General features: G+C 42.9%; 1 protein-coding gene across 1 annotated transcript in view; it reads left to right on the forward strand.

Annotated features, from left to right (window-relative positions):
* The window catches only part of ADAMTS2 (ADAM metallopeptidase with thrombospondin type 1 motif 2), a 170,555-nt gene extending 154,453 nt beyond the window's left edge, over positions 1 to 16,102 (forward strand). Inside the window, exons 13-22 of the mRNA XM_064725057.1 lie at positions 748 to 881; positions 1,693 to 1,816; positions 2,436 to 2,516; positions 4,005 to 4,168; positions 5,305 to 5,464; positions 6,536 to 6,668; positions 8,897 to 9,104; positions 9,450 to 9,579; positions 10,574 to 10,663; positions 14,955 to 16,102. Of these exons, the coding sequence (XP_064581127.1) occupies positions 748 to 881; positions 1,693 to 1,816; positions 2,436 to 2,516; positions 4,005 to 4,168; positions 5,305 to 5,464; positions 6,536 to 6,668; positions 8,897 to 9,104; positions 9,450 to 9,579; positions 10,574 to 10,663; positions 14,955 to 15,415 (1,685 nt within the window). The 3' untranslated portion in view covers positions 15,416 to 16,102. The remainder of the gene's footprint in view (positions 1 to 747; positions 882 to 1,692; positions 1,817 to 2,435; positions 2,517 to 4,004; positions 4,169 to 5,304; positions 5,465 to 6,535; positions 6,669 to 8,896; positions 9,105 to 9,449; positions 9,580 to 10,573; positions 10,664 to 14,954) is intronic.
* Positions 16,103 to 17,004: the final 902 nt, after the last annotated feature.

Raw genomic sequence — 17,004 nt, forward strand, 5'->3', positions numbered from 1 at the left:
TCCTATTATGGGGCTGAGGACAGCAAGAGACATGGATAAAATGAAATACACTACTGGAATACAACTTTATTCAGCCACTGACTAGTCATTTTCAGCTTCATTTTTTGTTCTTAGCTCTTTGGAACAGATTAGAGAAAATACCACTTGTCTGGCTGTTGGTGCATGTGTTAGGAGTAAAAAAATGTTTTTTGTCTGAATCTTTTTGACATCTCATCTTGTTTAATGGTTTAAATTATCATAAATACAAGTATAACCATGAGGGAAAATTAACTTTGTGGTTACGATGAAATGCTATGTCCCAGCTGTCTCTGAAGAAATTTTGGATGCCAGGTTCACTCAGTGTCAAACAGCTGCTTTTAATGGGAAAATTAATTTGGCTTTTTTTCATTTAAGTGCAGTGCAGGAGAAACCAGCATCTCTCACAGGTAGTCATGCAACTGAGGAGAGCTCTGCCAGATTGCATCATCTGCAAAGGATTAAATAGATCCCCCCCTCAAAGTCAATGATCTGTTATTTTTAAGCCTGTCTCCAAATGGTGACACATGAATGCTTTATGATTCAGCATTTTCCAAGACATCACAGAATTTTTCAAAGGGGATGAGCATCAATGATTTATGGGCACAACGTTGGGCTCTGTGATGTGTGCAAGGAAGAAGGGAGAGCCAACACTACTGAAAGAGCTGCTCACAACATCAGCAACTAAACTGGGGGCTGAACGTGCACAATCTGGGTTGTTTTGTTTTTCAGCCAAGGAGAGGTGCCACCTGTACTGTGAATCCAAGGAGACAGGGGATGTGGTGTACATGAAGAGGATGGTGCATGACGGGACCCGCTGCTCCTACAAGGATGCTTACAGCATCTGTGTGAGGGGAGACTGCCTGGTGAGGGCCTGGGGGCTCCTGCACGGCTCAGCAGGGTGAAAACAACTCAAACTCTACCTTGAGTGCTTCTCTGAGCATGACTATGTATAATAATAAACACTTTGGGCAATAAGGAGATTTCATTAGGATTATTGTCACAATATTATGTGTGATATTCACAGTTGCCATGCATGTGACTAGATTCCAAAAGCACCTACCTACACAAGAAACATTTCGTGCAGTATTTTAAGATGAGCTATTACAATTAGCTTTCAAGGAAAGCTCTCCCTGCTGGGGTTTAGTGGGGGTGGAATGTACAATCAAATAGGAACACACAGCAGCTTTCAAGGAAAGTGGTGTTAGGATATGGCTGATGTACTTACTCTTGGTATTTGATCATGCTACTTTTAAAAAATCAATGACAGTTCCTCCAAGTTGGGATCTGCTGCAGGTCATCTTTCAAAGGAATGAGTATCTGACTAGCAAAACACTGGTGGAGGTGCTTATCCCCATATAGATGCCTAGATTCTCCTGGAATTTAAGTATCTGTCTTAAGATAAGCTGAGGCTTAAGAGCTTTCCTTTAACCATGCTGCTTTCCTTCAGTGAGAGAACCACTGTGAAGCATAATATGAAAATATAATCAGCCAGTTGACAGCTATTATAGGAACTGGAAGTATTAAAATTCTGTTTAGGTGTTGATCTTCCAGGAGAACACTACGAGGTGTGCTGCTTTGATGAGGCAGAATCAGGGGGTTGATATGTAAAGGGAAGGCACATTTGAATTGAATGGTGGATAAATAAGAATGACTGTTTCTCTCTTTTGTGCACAGAAAGTTGGGTGTGACAGGGTCATAGGTTCCACAAAGCAGGAAGATAAGTGTGGTGTCTGTGGAGGAGATAATTCCCACTGCAAAGTGGTGAAAAGAACATTTTCAAGAATACCAAAAAAGCAAGGTCAGTACATCCAGTGTGGTTTGTCTTGGGGAATTCAGGGTATTTTTCTCAGTCTCTTATGTTTCATGGAAAGTACCAGGACAATTAAAAATCATTTGCAGCATCATTAATTCCAATAAACAATCTGGACTTACTTCCACATGTGTTTATAATTTGAAAGTAAGACTTCTGTCCAGTGAGCAGTTAAAGCTGCTGATACCAAGGCCTGTGCATGCATGGGACAGGGCTTCCCTGCTCCTTGTTGGGCTTGTGCAGCTGATGTCAGCCAGTGCTCTGTCACTCCAGTGCTGCAGTAATGTCCCATCAGCAGGCTCTGTCAGGCAGGAGGTTGTGTGGTCTTAAAGCTCATTTTAGTCTGAAGCCAAGTCTGTTGTGATACTTCAGGCACCTTTCTACTGGCCCAAAGCCCTTTGTCCCTGTTATGTTCCCTCATCTGGCACAGAAATGGGAATGGGAATAATGCTGGATTGCTTCATCTTGTTTAATGCACCTTGCTTTCAGAAAATAAGATTTATTTAAAAATCTAAGACAAACCCACCCTGGGCATATTAATTAATAATTAATTTATTATTTTGTAGCATATTAATCCATAACTATCTTTTCAAATACCTCAATATAGGGTACGTTAAGATGTTTGAAATTCCTGCTGGTGCAAGACATTTACTTATACAGGAAACAGATGCCACCACTCATCATCTTGGTAAGTAAAAAGTAGGAAGATTTTCAGTCAGAATATTTTTTCTGGTGTTTATTTTTGTCTCTGGAGGCTGACAATGTGTTTATACATTTGTTTACCCATTACCCACCCACACCATGTACTTTCTCTAAGTATGTTAAATTAGGAAACTTGTTTGGCAATTTGATTTCCCTGTGCTGTATTCCAGGGTGTCCCAGCCAGATCTCTGTGTTGGTATGTGCATGTGATGTGTGAAAGCTGCTGGAAGAGGCACTGGGTTACTTTGTGGGGTGCAGTGCATTATCATTGGGCATTGGAAGTAGATGATCTTCAAAGTCTTTTTCAACCCAAACCATTCCATGGTCTTTGTGTGCATCTTTCATGCTTCCCACCCTCAGTAATTTCCCAGCTATATCCAGATCTGTTCCAGATTCTGCCCCACTGCTAACAGTACTGACATGAGGCTGCCAAATCAATCCAGCAGTTCAGGAGGTAATGGAAATCCACTCCTCCCGGGCCCTGTAATCAATGGGAAGCAGTGACTGGTAGGCTGCTATTAATTGGAAGTAGATTCACAGTGAATGATCTGCTAATCATAGTGTGAACCATCCCAGCTTCTCCCCAGTGAACGCTTCCCTGGCTGCCCAGGGCAGCCTGGCCCTGTGGCTCAGGGAGCAGCCCTTGTCCAAAGTTCTGCCAAGGTGGGTGAGTGCTGTGCACATGGACAGCTGGCTCGCTGCCTTGGCCACTGCTGAGGGAGCAGGATGCTCAGGTATCTGCCAGGCAGAGAATGGAGTTAAAATCTGGGGTTACATAACAAACAGTCCCTGCTTCTTCTAACGAGGAGGGCAAATGTTCCATCTCAGGTGAAAACCTGTCCTCATCCAAAGGTGGCTCAAGTCTCTCCAGGTAAAGGATGGAGCACTGGTGGGAGCTGAAAAGAGGAACAAGGCTCTGTGTGCAGTGGCAGGTGTCTGCAGAGCAGCAGGAGCTTAACAGGGCTGTGCTGGTGTCAGGACTGGATCTGAGCAGGAGAATTAATGCTGTTTCTAGTGTCCCTCTCTCACTGTGGGGACCTGCTGGGGGTTAGCTCAGTAGCCTTCCTCTGATGGAGCAGTAACAACCCTCTGAGCTGCCTTACAACATATGAAAGAGCTGAATAGCTCTGGGACCCCCACTGGCTCTCAAATTGGCTCGGATTTGGCCAGTGGATTCAGAAGTTGTTATATGGGAGCAGGCAGCTCGACCCCTGCAGTGCAGCTGCATTGGCCTCATTTCCCTGGCAAGGAAGGCTATGAAAAAGGAAAAAAAAGGACAACTGATGTTCCTGGAGCTGAGCAGAAAAGCATTGACAGTTCAGTGAAACACCTGAAAAAGTCTTTCCAAACCTGAGAGGGAAGAGAGGGAAAATGCACACTGGCCTTTTCAGCTTCATCCCCTGGGACACAGGCAGAACAAAACTGGAGATGAGAAACAAACCTCTTATATTCACTTTTCTTGTGTTGCTCCCAGCCATTAAAAATCGTGAAACAGGGAAATTCATTCTAAGTGAGGACAACTATGTGCCAGACTCCAAGGTCTTCATTGACATGGGTGTGGAGTGGGAATATCGGAATGACGACGACAGAGAGACGGTGCAGACCATGGGGCCGCTGCGGCACGGGATCATCATCCTGGTAAGCCAAATGGAAACCACCTTCCACACAGCCAGAGTGGGCTAGCCTTTCCTTCACATTCCTCTTGTGAGTTACCAGAAGACATCTGCTTCAATTATAAGACAATAGGAGATGTATTTTAATTCCTTTCTCCCAGCTCATTGCTGTTATAATTCAGGGTTATGTGTTGAGCAACCAGCTGTCGTGATTATTTCCTGTGGCTGGCATAGCAATCAGCCACTGAGTAAAGGCTGCAGCTTACTTATCCTATCTGACATGTGAGCACCAATCAAAAAAAGGTCAGAGTGGTTCATATCAGCTAGATCTAATAGTTCCCTCTCCCATCTATGTTTTGAAAGTGTATCCTGCAAAGGCAGATGCAGGATTCCTGTGATCCTGGCTCCCTTTTTCAGGGCAAAACAGTTCCACAGTTCCCAAAACCACCCAAACATATTCCTTTTTTCATTGCAAACTAGCAAAGAGTAGACTTCAATTCAGGGGTAAGTTGATTTAAAATCCCTCTGAAAACAACTGTAATGTGTTGATCTACACCAGCTGAACTTCAAAGGAAGAATAAATGCTATGTTTCCAAAGGACAAATATTTTGCACTTTGCTCAAATTGAGATCTGTTTTCTTGCATTTGTCTTAGTGCAGTGTGATAACAAAACCTCTTTCTGAATAGTTTATATTTCTGTCAAGATTAAGTAAAAAGCTTTGCAGAATTCCAGGACTATCATAAGAATATTTGTGTTTTATCAGAAATATGAGCAATTTTCTTTGCCGGTTTCACTTATTTCTGCAGTTGAATTTGCTTTGTCTTTTAGTGGAACTATCCGTTATCATTTCAGTACAAAATTTCCTTCCTTTGTGATGGGATATGGAAAAATTTAGTATCATGATGTCAGTCCAATGCTGGCAAGGAAAATAAGTCTAAATCAACCACAGTCTTTCTTAATATGCAGTTTAGAAACTCTGTGTCATAAGGATGGAGATACTTTTTCATCAAGGAAAAAATATGTTGAGTGCAGCTGAAAGGTTGAAATCCCTTAGGGGATGTTTTTGTATGTGAGCCATGATCACTATTTCACATCATCTCACAGAGCTCCTGATATCAGCCTTTCATATCTTTTTTCATTACATCTCCTTTGCTTATTAGGTGATTCCTCATGGTGGTGCCAAGATATCTTTGACTTACAAGTACATGATCCATGAAGATTCCTTGAATGTAGATAACAATAATGTTTTGGAGGAGGACTCACTGTCATATGAATGGGCTTTGAAGAAATGGTCCCAGTGTTCAAAACCTTGTGGAGGAGGTAAAAACAAAATCTCAGATCATGCAAAATTCATTTATTGCCATGAGACATTAAGGAGATCAGAATATGGGAGGAGTTTTATTTAAGTAAGAGATAAATAAATAGTCAATGGGATTAAAATCTGATTTAAATGGTTTGGGGGCAGATCTGGGCTGATTCATTTCTGATTTATGATTATGAAACTAAAAAATTGGACAAATGTACAAGATTTGGATGAGGGTCTCCCAAGCTGTGGAGGTGCTGAACCTCAAGGTGTCATGGGGCAGCCCTTTGTAAATCCCCATCCAATGATGTGGCTTTTGCAATGTCAGACTCCTTTTTGGGGCCACATGTGAAGGCTGGTGCTGTTCCCCAGGTGGATGGTCAGGTTGCAGCATTGGATTGTCACTGGAGAGGTTTTCAGAATGTTTTTGAGATGCTAGATTTGGCTGTTATTTTCATTAAACATTATATAAGTGTTATTTTCATGGTGAGGTCGCACCTTGAGTGCTGTGTCCAGTTCTGGCTCCTCAGTTTAGGAGAAAAGGAGACTCAGAGGTGACCTTATCACTCTCTATAACTCACTGAAAGGTGGCTGTTGTCAGGTGGGGTTGGTCTCTTTGTCCAGGCAGCACTGACAGAGCCAGAGGACACTGTCTCAAGCTGTGTCAAGGGAAATATAGGCTGAATATCAGGAAAAGGTTTTTAATTGAAAGAGTGATAAAGTTCTGGAATGTTCTGCCCGGGGTGGTGGTGGAGTCACCATCCCTGGATGTGTTTAAATGAAGACTGGATGTGGCATTGGTTGCTGTGGTTTAGTTGAGGTGTTGGGCTGGGTTGGACTTGATGATCTTAAAGGTCTCTTCCAACCCAGTGATTCTGTGATTAAAGGAGTGAAAAATATAGGGGGTGAACAATTTGGGTGTTAAATTTGAGCTGCAAGTCTTTATTCAGTGCAGCTTACCCCTCCTTTGGTAGCATGTTCCTCTGCAGTTCCTGCTGCAGCCCTTGACAGGATCTGTGCAGTTCCTCTGCAGCTGGAGCCCTGTGAGGGGTGCCAGCCCTCAGAGTAAGGGCAGTGTCTCTCCCCAGGCTACCAGTTCACCAAGTACGGCTGCCGCAGGAAGACCGACCACAAGATGGTTCATCGCAGCTACTGCGAGCTCATCCAGAAGCCCAAGCCCATCCGCAGGGTGTGCAACCTCCAGGAGTGCTCCCAGCCCATGTAAGCATCCCCTGGAGGTGCAGGGGCTTCTCACCCAGCCAGCAATGGCACCTCAAGGTGGCTTTAGCTTCGCCTTTATGGCCATTGCAGGGGCCCAGGACTGTGAGCATCTCATGCTCTGTTCTGCTCATAGAAATATTCTGTGATTGCTGGTTCCTGTGACTTATGAAATAAGTTGGGTTAGAAAATAAGTGCTGTCCTGATCCATACTTTTGTGTTCAGGCCATCGTGAGGTGATACAAAATAGACATAAATTCAATTTATACCAGTGGATTTTACACAGTGTGAATTAACCATGTCAGAGCAAATGTACAGAGTGCTGCAGAAGACAACTAATGTCAATGTCCAGTCTCTCAAATCCAGATCTTCATAAAGTTCACAGCATATTTTTGGACATTTAAACACAGGGAAAATATTTGACCTGTTAGATTTCTCTGGCTGCCCTTGTACAGCACGAAATGCCTGTTGTACCTTCATTTATAGCTCTACATAGTCAAGTGTTATAAATATTTTATTTCACATTTTACAGGTGATTTTTTTGACTGGCAGCAGGTTATTCCTGCCACATGTAGGACTAATATATTCTTTGTGCTACTACTGCAACAAGAAAGGAATATGTTGATCCCAGCTTTTATCTCTGGGGACCAAGTGTAGGTTCCAGGAATCACAGCAAATAAATAGAACATACCACAATATTTCCTAACTTCCTTTCAAAAGAAAAAGATTTGAAAGAGAGAAAAGGCAAGAAACTGTGCCCCATAAACTCTGCATGGGTCAGGGTTGAACATTTATTTATTGGAAAACTGAAGTAATGACCTAACCATATCTCAGGCTCTCTGGAAAGGACTGTATCCTCCTTTCAGCTGCAGATATAATTGGGCCCAGGTACCACAAAGGCTCAATAGGATCCTAAATTGTACTTGGATCCCTGAAGTTTCAGTTAGCTCTGTTTCCATAGAATGTCATCCAAGCGTTTTGCTCTGGTACATAGGAGAGGCAATTATTAAGGAGTTTTACAAAGCTCTGGGACACCCCCTACACTAATATGCCGCTTCTTCACTTCTGGGAAAAACTCTTCTTTGTCTCAGAAGTCACCTCAGGATTCCTGGCTTCGCAGCTCTTGCATTTCTTCACAGCTGTGTAATTTTTGTAGGTTACAAAGAGAAAGTTGGGAGAAATTGTTACTTTCTGATTAACTGGAATGTGTAGTGCAGTGCCTTGTACTATTTTTTGACCATTTCCAAACTCAGGATTTTATGAGTATTTCAGGACAATTTTTTCAAGCTCAGGGTGTTTCTCCAGACTATGTCTATTTTTTGGTGAAGTTGATCCCAAAAACATTGTTAAGTGGAACAATATTTCCATCTTGCAGAAGTCTGCACTCTGTAAATATTTATAGACTGCTGCATGTCTTCACTTAATTTTAACCAAGCTTTCAGTAGTCTAGATAAACTTCCTTTGGTGCTGTCTGTCCCTGCTGTTCTTCTCTAAGTCCTTTACAATTTGTAGCTGTAATTAATGAGTAATTAATGAGGTTTGGGTGATCAGTGAGAGTTTCAACCACACCACATTACAAACTGTAGATTTCATTTTTCAGTGGCCCAACTGATTTAGAAATTATGAACTCGACCTTTCTGGTTTTCAGTGGGGTGTTGCCTTCCCCCAAACCAAACATTTATGACGATGAGGACCCTGATCTGCCCAAGCTCAGCACTCACAGCACTGGGTTTGCCAGTGCTTCAGCAGATTGAGTCTAACATGGCCAGGGATATGGTCCATGGAATGCCCAGATGTGGGCCAGGCAGGATTTTTTCACCCAGATGTTTTGGCTTCATTCAACCAACTGGTTTGTGCTGCATTATGAGACCAGGCACATCTCATGCACCCAGACCTGGGAAGCTCAGCAGCACCCTTGGGTGGCTGCTTTTGACATAAAAGTGATCATATTTTTATGTGCAGTTTTGGAAAGGGCAGGAAATACAGCAAAGTAATAGTAATGCTTACCTTGGAGATAATGCGAAAGAGTAATATCGAAGATCTGGGTCTTATTAATGACATTTCAGGGGCAGTCAAATAACCCTCACCATAACTACTTATGGTTTCTTTTTTCATATCTTCTCATTTTCTGCATATTAGAACTAGTATTAACATCACGTTAAAACTGTGCTTGAGAGTTACAGATCAACAGTTTGACTTTTACCCTGCTCGCTCTCTTTTCACCAACCCAGCTGGGTTACAGGGGAGTGGGAGCCTTGCAGCAAATCCTGTGGGAAGACGGGGTACCAGGTGCGGTCTGTGCGCTGCATCCAGCCCCTGCACGACAACACCAACCGCTCCGTGCACACCAAGTACTGCAACAACGACCGCCCCGAGGGCAGGAGGCCCTGCAACCGGGAGCTGTGCCCAGCACAGTGGAGAATAGGACCCTGGTCACAGGTCAGTCTCTTCCCGGAGGCCTCACACAACTAATCTCTGTCTGGTGGAATGGGCATGACGAGTAATGCCATCCCTGTATGTGTGAATAGATGGGTCTGTGGATAGATGGCTTGCATGTGCAGTTTTTTGTTTATTGCTCAGACCACAGCTCATTCTTGGAGTGTTTCACAATTACTGGTGGACCACAAGAAGCAGTGAGTGGCTCTCCCTCATGCTTCTCTTCTACAGTGGTTCAAATAATGTACCATGTCAGCTCGAATCAAGGGCAGTTTAAAATTGCAAAGCTAATTTCTGATGTGTTGTTTGCAGAGGGTGGCTGGAGTGTAACTGTGCCTGTCCTTTCAGTGCTCTGTCAGCTGTGGCAATGGCACCCAGGATCGGCCGGTGCTGTGCCGCACCAGGGACAATGTCATCGGCCTGTGCAAGGACAGCAAACCAGAGAGCGTCAGGATCTGCAGACTACCTCCCTGTCCCAGTAAGGGCTTCTCCTCTATAGCTTCTGTTACTTGTTGAAAAAATAACTGTTTAATTATTTGCAATGCCTTCATTTAATTGATACTTGTGTGCTGAGGTGGGGGCACTTCTCCATAGTCTCTGTTTTGAGTAGAATTCCAAATATGGAGCTGCTGTGGGGCCCATGGGCTTCTTGGGCACTCTTCTCCTTCTGGGGAGCTCTGCTTGGCCCAGGACAGCCTGAGAGCCTGGGGCAGACCTCAGCACAGTGCTGATGGCCAGATGTGGCCAGCAGCCAACAGCTGCCTTGGGAGAGGAGCAGTGCCTGAGTCCAGCCCTGCACCCCTGAGACCTGTGGGGCTTGGCAAGGGCTGCTGGGCTGTGGCTAACCAAGGATGCCTCTTTGCTTTCCCCACCTCCACCAACAGTTCCATTCTTTTTCATTCTGTCAAACATAAGTTATCTGCAGGGGTTATCTAACTCAGTTTTTAGAAGCTGTAATTAATTTGTTCCTCCTTAATCCAGGGCAATAAGGCCTTTATCCTTGTTAGCTTTTCAGCTGTTTGCAAATTATGTTTGTGAGATCATTTCACATATTCCTATTATTAAGTCATTCATATTCTTTTTTCCTGATGTATTTCTCAGGGTAGCTTTTGATTTCTAATTAATTAGAAGAAGCTGTCAATTATAGTCTCCAATACAAAGATTTTAATGAGGCACTGTAACTAAACTAGACTGCATGTCTCTGGGGATGTGTGACCCTGCCATGAGAAGGGCTGCTGGAGAACTGGCCCTTGGGCTGTCTTCAGTGTTGGTTGTGAAGCGTTGGGCACGAGCTGTAGCAACCTCCCCAAACAGCTCCTTTTGCCCAAAATCAGCTTGGTTGTAATCCTTCCCTGGGCTCCTTCACAACTGGAGCCCACTCACTCTCTGAGCTTGTCCCCTTCTGACAGGACAACAATTTAATGCTGCCTAACATATGTTGTGTTGCATCTTTTTTTTTTCCTCTATTCAAGGAAACGTTTCTGATCCTTCAAAGAAAACCTACATGATACAATGGCTGTCAAGACCCGATCCAGACTACCCCATCCAGAAAATATCTTCAAGTAAAAGACCCATTTATAACTCTGCCTTTGCCCTTAAATGCATGCCACATCGAATGTGGACTTTGCCTTTTGCTCTCTTCTTCTCTCTATGCGGAAAGTTCCCTTGACTTTGCCAAGTTTAAATCTTGGGCTGAATCTGTTTTTTCACACCAGGCACTCGGTGCTCGGTGTCTTTCTTCTCTGGAGCTTGCGTAGCACTGGTGGTGGAGGTCTTGAAGTGTTGGATGTGTGAAGTTGGATCTCCACAGTATGTTGCAGTCCTCTGAAAGGGAGCTGGGATCGGTTTGCTTGTTGCTTGGTGGTGGTGAAAAAAGGCTCTTACTGGTTCCTGATGTTCAGTTTGATAGCAAAACTGAGAACTTATTGTGAATGTGATCACATCACAATAATGACACCTTGTAGTGCTAAAGTTCTCCTTTATCTAAAAACCCGAAATCTCGTAACTCTCTGGTTTCAGTTCGCTGACAGGGTAGTCTGATGAGTGGAAGAATTTTTCATTCCATTTTCCTTTGTGGTGCTGTTGCTTTCCTCACCCTTGCTGCTCATTTTTTTATTCCTGACCCTCACCTTTACGTTTGTGACCCGTGGAGGGCTCACTGGGAAGCAGAAGCTGAGTTTCTGTCGGTACTTTCCCTGCTGCTCTGATGCCATTGCTCTGGCCACACTCCTGGTGGTCGTTTGGAGGGTTTTTCCTCGAGAAAAGCTGCGTTCATTTTTTTCCATCGCACAATTTTTGCCAGTTTTACTCATTTTCACTTTAGAACCAAACCCAAAGCAGAGCAGGCATGGTCCATGGTGAAGGTGGCGTGGTGGTGTTTTCCTTGACGTGGCGGAGGCAATATGATGTTTTCATTGACTACAATGTCTCCAGCTGCTCAGCATGGAGCTGTTTATACTCATTACATCTCTGGTCTTTTTTCACCATGTGCATGTCTGACTTGACTGGTATGGTTGTGTGTGTGTGTGTGTGTGTGCGTGTGTGTGCTCTTAGATGTGTCAACTGGCAAACATAACAGTGTGAACTACTACAGAATTACCTCAATTTTTATTGCTTTTTTTGCTTAGGAGATGAATTTTAGAAAAATGCCTTAATGTTGAAATGTAAATGGCATTAATTTACCAGATCCAGCTTTAAATATGAACAGTACACTGGTACCTTGAGTTAATCTTCATATGGAGTGTTTTTACTTGAATGATAGCTATTGGAAGGTGGTAAATTAAATTGGAGGTTGATTTGCACAGTGCATATCCATATCTTCATGGAGACAGGATTGTGGCCTGACTTACTGAGATTTAACTGGCATTCGTGCTTCACCTTCTGTGTTTGTGTTGAAGATTTGGAATTCACAAGTCATAAACTTCTTTGTGACAGTCAGTACCAATAGTAGAAATGTAAAACTGCAGTCTTGGAGCAAATTACTACCTTATTGCTTTGATAATAATTTTTGGAAAAGTGGCATTTTTGAATCTTTGGGTCGTCAACAGTGTAGCACTTCAAACTTGTCATTATCATGTGATCACATATTAAAATTTTGCTGTTAATATTTCCTGAAACATGTTAACAATTTACATGACAAGGTGAAAAAGCAAAGACACGTATCTGGCACTGAATACTGTTATGTAAAATAATCGGTGTTTAACTGTATAAATATATTCATGACTGTTACCTTTAAATAGACAATGTTTAGTGATGTTTCAAGAGATGGGTGGCTATAGAGAATGGTGCAATAAGGTATCTGGGCATTGTGCACTATGTCTATATGCACTTTGGTTTATCAGGGATATTTTATTAGTGTTTTGTATGTATTTAACATAATATTAAAGATGTGCCAATTCAGTTTGCTTTTCAATATTTTTTTATGAGACTAATGTGTACCAAAGTGACTGTGAAACTGATTTATTTTTTTCTTACTGATGTTTTGAATATATACTTCCAGTCTGTCATGCATACTGCAAGTAAAAATAAATAAAAGTTCAGCAAATCTGGATATTTTGGTTTGGATAGAGGATCAAAATTTTATTCTGGCATTGAGAAGTTGCAGAGTTTATTTATACAACTTATGAGATGTCACTAAACTTATTACATAATGCAGTTTCATTTCCATGTATTATTAGGCTTGACATTGCATGTTTTTGTTAGGAAAAAAGGCATTTTTCTAAAGGTGCTGTTACTGATTCTTACAAAGCCAAAAACAGACCTGCCTTGTTAAAATTGCATTTAAATATTGTACCTCTTGGCTTTTATTATGGAAGCCATTTGGAGGAATATGCATAAGGGTCATGCATCACAAGGCAAAATTTTCAAAGGAGACTCTTATGGGGTATGTAAAAATATAGATAAATTGTATAGGCACATTCAGGCCTTTGTATGGAGCTGTGCATGCAGGTATGAACAGTTCCAGCTCTTAAAGGCTGGTTTGAAAATCTCTCCAAAACCAAGGTACTATTTTTATGTTCCTAAGGAAGGAGTCATGCCTAATCTCCAGCAGTATTTCAGTTTAGTATTTGAAAAACATGAAAAATACCTGGCCCATTCTAAAGCAGGAACTAGAATTTTGCTTTTCTGCAACAAAAGCAACAATCAGAGCATAGGTACAATGTACAGGAGGTGTTTTCAAATGCCTCAGCCAGCACTAGCATTTTAGAGCAGCAGCACCAGCTATTAGTTTATTTTAGACTGATATGTTTGCCAATGAAACACCCACGATGCCCTGTTTTGTTAACTGAGGATGAGTGGAGAGGTGGCACCTACGCTTTCCAAATCCCCTTTTATGGCTGAACCTGCTCTGCTTCTCTCCTTTGCTGTGAGGGTGCTGACACGAGGCAGTGCTGTAGCAGGAGGGTGAAATGTGACTCCAGATCAGGCTGAGAGCGCTGTCTCACATCGGGTGCACTCTAAATAAAAGCAGCTAATTGGAGTTACTCAGCCTTTACTGTAAGAGTAGGTGGAAATGTAGTAAGAGCAGGGGGAGAGAGACAAGTGATTTCATCTCTGTCTCAGCACTCTGGTCACAGAGAAGATGTTTTATTAGTGATGATGCCAAGTGTTGGTCAGTCTGCTTTTCTCCTCAGCCCTCTCCTCTCCTACAAACCCTCTGACTCTTCTCTCAGCATGGGCTGCATGTTGGGATTTTTCCTTCCCTGCAGTGCCTGGCTCCATTACTTCATCCTGGAGGCAGAGGATGGAGCTGAGGGGTGTCTGTGTGGGACAGAGGACAGGCAGCTTTCTCTCCAAGGAGCCTGCTAGACCCTCACCACCCATTCCCCACCAATGCATACAGTCCTCTGCCTCCCCTGAGCAGAAATCACAAGGGCTTGGGGAATCTCTGAGTAGGCTTCTGTTTATGTTTCCCAGGCAGGAACACTTTGACCACTTCACCTTTAATGCCTCAGCCTACAATTTGCCACCTGCATTTCACCAAGATAAGGATCTGCCATAACACCATATAGAGCAAATTGTTGTCACAGCTATTGACAGCTTAAAGCCTATAGATTATTATTCTTTCTCTTTTATTACAGTCATTGACACAAAAATCAGGACTTTTACTTAGTCTCACAGTCTTTAATGGGCTGGCTTGGCTCCATTGGACTGGAGTTTGTTGTTCCAAAGATATCAGCTCCCTTCTAGGAAGGAGTAGAAAAGCCTGATGGCACCACTTTTCTCTCAAACAAGACACATGCTGAGAAAACACTGCTATTTTCAGAGTAGGGGTACCTGGCAACAATATCATCCCGATTAGTGGAGATGGACTAATTCTGAGCATTATCAAAATAGGACTCGACTTTCCTGAGACAGTCTGGGTAAATATATGTTACCCCTGACTGTGGTTAGTCACTGTTTGGTTGCAGAAAAGCATTAAAAGGAGCAAATAGGGAAAAAATAGATTTCTTAATATAAAACTTCATGACTTTGTGGGAGTTCAGTGTAGATTTAGAAACAGCACAGCACAATCAGTGGGTTTAAAGTATAAACCAAGACAGTAACACAATTCTTTGTGGCTTCACGGTCTTAAGGGTAGAGCTTCCAGGATGTGAAGGCAAAAATTCAAGTGTGATGGTCTAGAGCTTGGATGGGGCTGGTACATACAGTTCAGGTCAGCTTTTGCAACTCTTGGAGTTGACTTTTAGGTTGAATATAAGCCTGCTTCTGCTTGTAGAAGGCTCATTTGCCAGTTTCCCAACCCACTTTAAATATCAAGCCCTCCGCCCACTGCCAAAGCTTCAGCTGTGTTTCTTTTTCTGATTAATGTGGAGATGCTCTTTATTTATCTGTTCCCTTTTTCTCTTTCAGAAGATCATTGTCAAGGAGACAAGTCAATGTTTTGTCGCATGGAAGTTCTCTCCCGTTACTGCTCCATTCCTGGGTACCATAAGCTGTGTTGCAAGTCCTGCAACATGTACAGCAACCTAACAGAGGATGGCAATGTAACCAGTGCCAATGTAAATAAGAATAATGTCATTGAGGAGGAGCTCCTGACCACCCTCGGCCCTCCCGTGGGAGTGCCCACCACACAGTCTGCCACCAGCCCTCCCCTGCTTCCCAAAACACGGGCACCCCCTTCCAATGCCACCGAGGAGCACCCAGAAATCAATGCAGTGGATGTTCCCTACAAAGTTGATGGGTTGGATAACGAAGTACCACAGCACAACATCATTACACGGAGGAGGCCTTATGAAAGGACAAGGAATCAAAGAATTCAGGAGCTGATCGCTGAGAAAATGAAAAGAGAGACTCTTAGGAAAATAAACTAAAATGGAAATATGGCACAAGCAACATTTTTCTCTTATAGAGATGTTACCAACATCATAGTATTGGCCATCGTAGAGACTAAGAATGGGGAAAAATCGAAGTGGTGCTATGGCAGAGATACCAAATTCTCAAGCCTACTATAAATGGAAATGACAGATTGTTTCATAAGTGCTAATCTGAACACTTTGATGGCTAGGTTAGGTGTACAGGGTACAGCAGAGTGTTAGTGCAATATCCCTAGAGTGTCCCACTGAATCCAAACAAACCAGGTTACTTAGGTCAGGTTAGCAGGTTTCTCAGTCACAGGCTCCCTAAAGTCTTCTATGCCTATGTAAAACTGCTTGGGAATGGCAATGGGAGTCACACAGTATGGCAGAAAGCAGTCCCAAGATAAAAAATCCCTTTAACTCTGACAAGCAGGGGGTCAGCACTCCTGTGATGCTTCTGTGCCTTGCACAAACCCTGGCACTAGCACAGCCAGCTTCGGGAAGGCTCCTGGCACATGCCAGGCTTGGTTTGGCTGACCCTGGCAGAGCTGCCTCTGTGGCCACAGCTCAGCATGTGCTCACGCAGCTTCCTGAACCAGGGCTGTGTAAGAAAATACAGAGAAAACTCTGTAGCCATATATTTATGTGTAAATTAAAAACTGACAAACAGTAGTTTACATAATTCCATAAACAATTTCAAAGAATTCTTTTAAACTTTTGGACACATGCAAGACATTTAGTAGGGTAGATCTGGCCAACTTGGACTGACAACATCCTAGTCTTTCTGTTTACAATTATCCATATTTTTTATAATCTTTAGGTTCCTGTAATGCAACAGCCTCAGTGATCCTTATTGGTTGGTGCTTTTTTTATTGGTCTGATTTTTTTTCTACCCACATTCTGTTTAACTTAAAGATGACTGGATTCTTGTTGTCTTTTCTTTGGTGCTTTGTTAAGACAAACATTTTTTTACCCCCACATAGGATGCAGTTATTTTTGAGAAATTAATTTTATATTATCTTCCTTTCCTTAGGACAGCTTTATTGGTGCAGAAGTGAACAACTGTTTGCTGTGCCCTTACATGAACACACACACACACATTGTGTATTCACAGCACCAGGTCTGCTAGAAAACTTTAAGATGTGTAACCTGACAACCCTTTGAGTACTTTTTTCCCCCTCAGGGTCATCATGGTTTTCATAGGTCATTTTGAATTCCTGGTTGGAGAGCAGAAGATGAACTCAGCTTGGCTCTAACTCTGCCGAGACAGGGAGCATGGACTGGTTCCTGCTGTGGGTGGCATCTGAGCAGATTTTTTCCTGGCTTGGATTCTTCTATTTGTTTCTTCTTTGCTGGTAAATCTCCTGCAGAGTCCGGGGCTTCCCTGAAATCCTCTCTTTACCACTAGGCAGGTTTGGTGGCTCCAAGTTCATATTTTCCAGTCTGAGAGGAAGATCTCACCCTCCAGCCTGAGCTGGTCCTGGTTTGAAGCAGCACCAGCAATAAACCCATATATAGAGTCACAAAATTATTGGGAATGTGCTGCATTCCCAGCAATGTGTGAGCTCTTCTCTGGCCCAGCTGCTGGCAAAGAGCTTCACAGG

This window comes from Zonotrichia leucophrys, chromosome 13 (assembly GCF_028769735.1).
Source record: "Zonotrichia leucophrys gambelii isolate GWCS_2022_RI chromosome 13, RI_Zleu_2.0, whole genome shotgun sequence".
NCBI lineage: Eukaryota > Metazoa > Chordata > Aves > Passeriformes > Passerellidae > Zonotrichia > Zonotrichia leucophrys.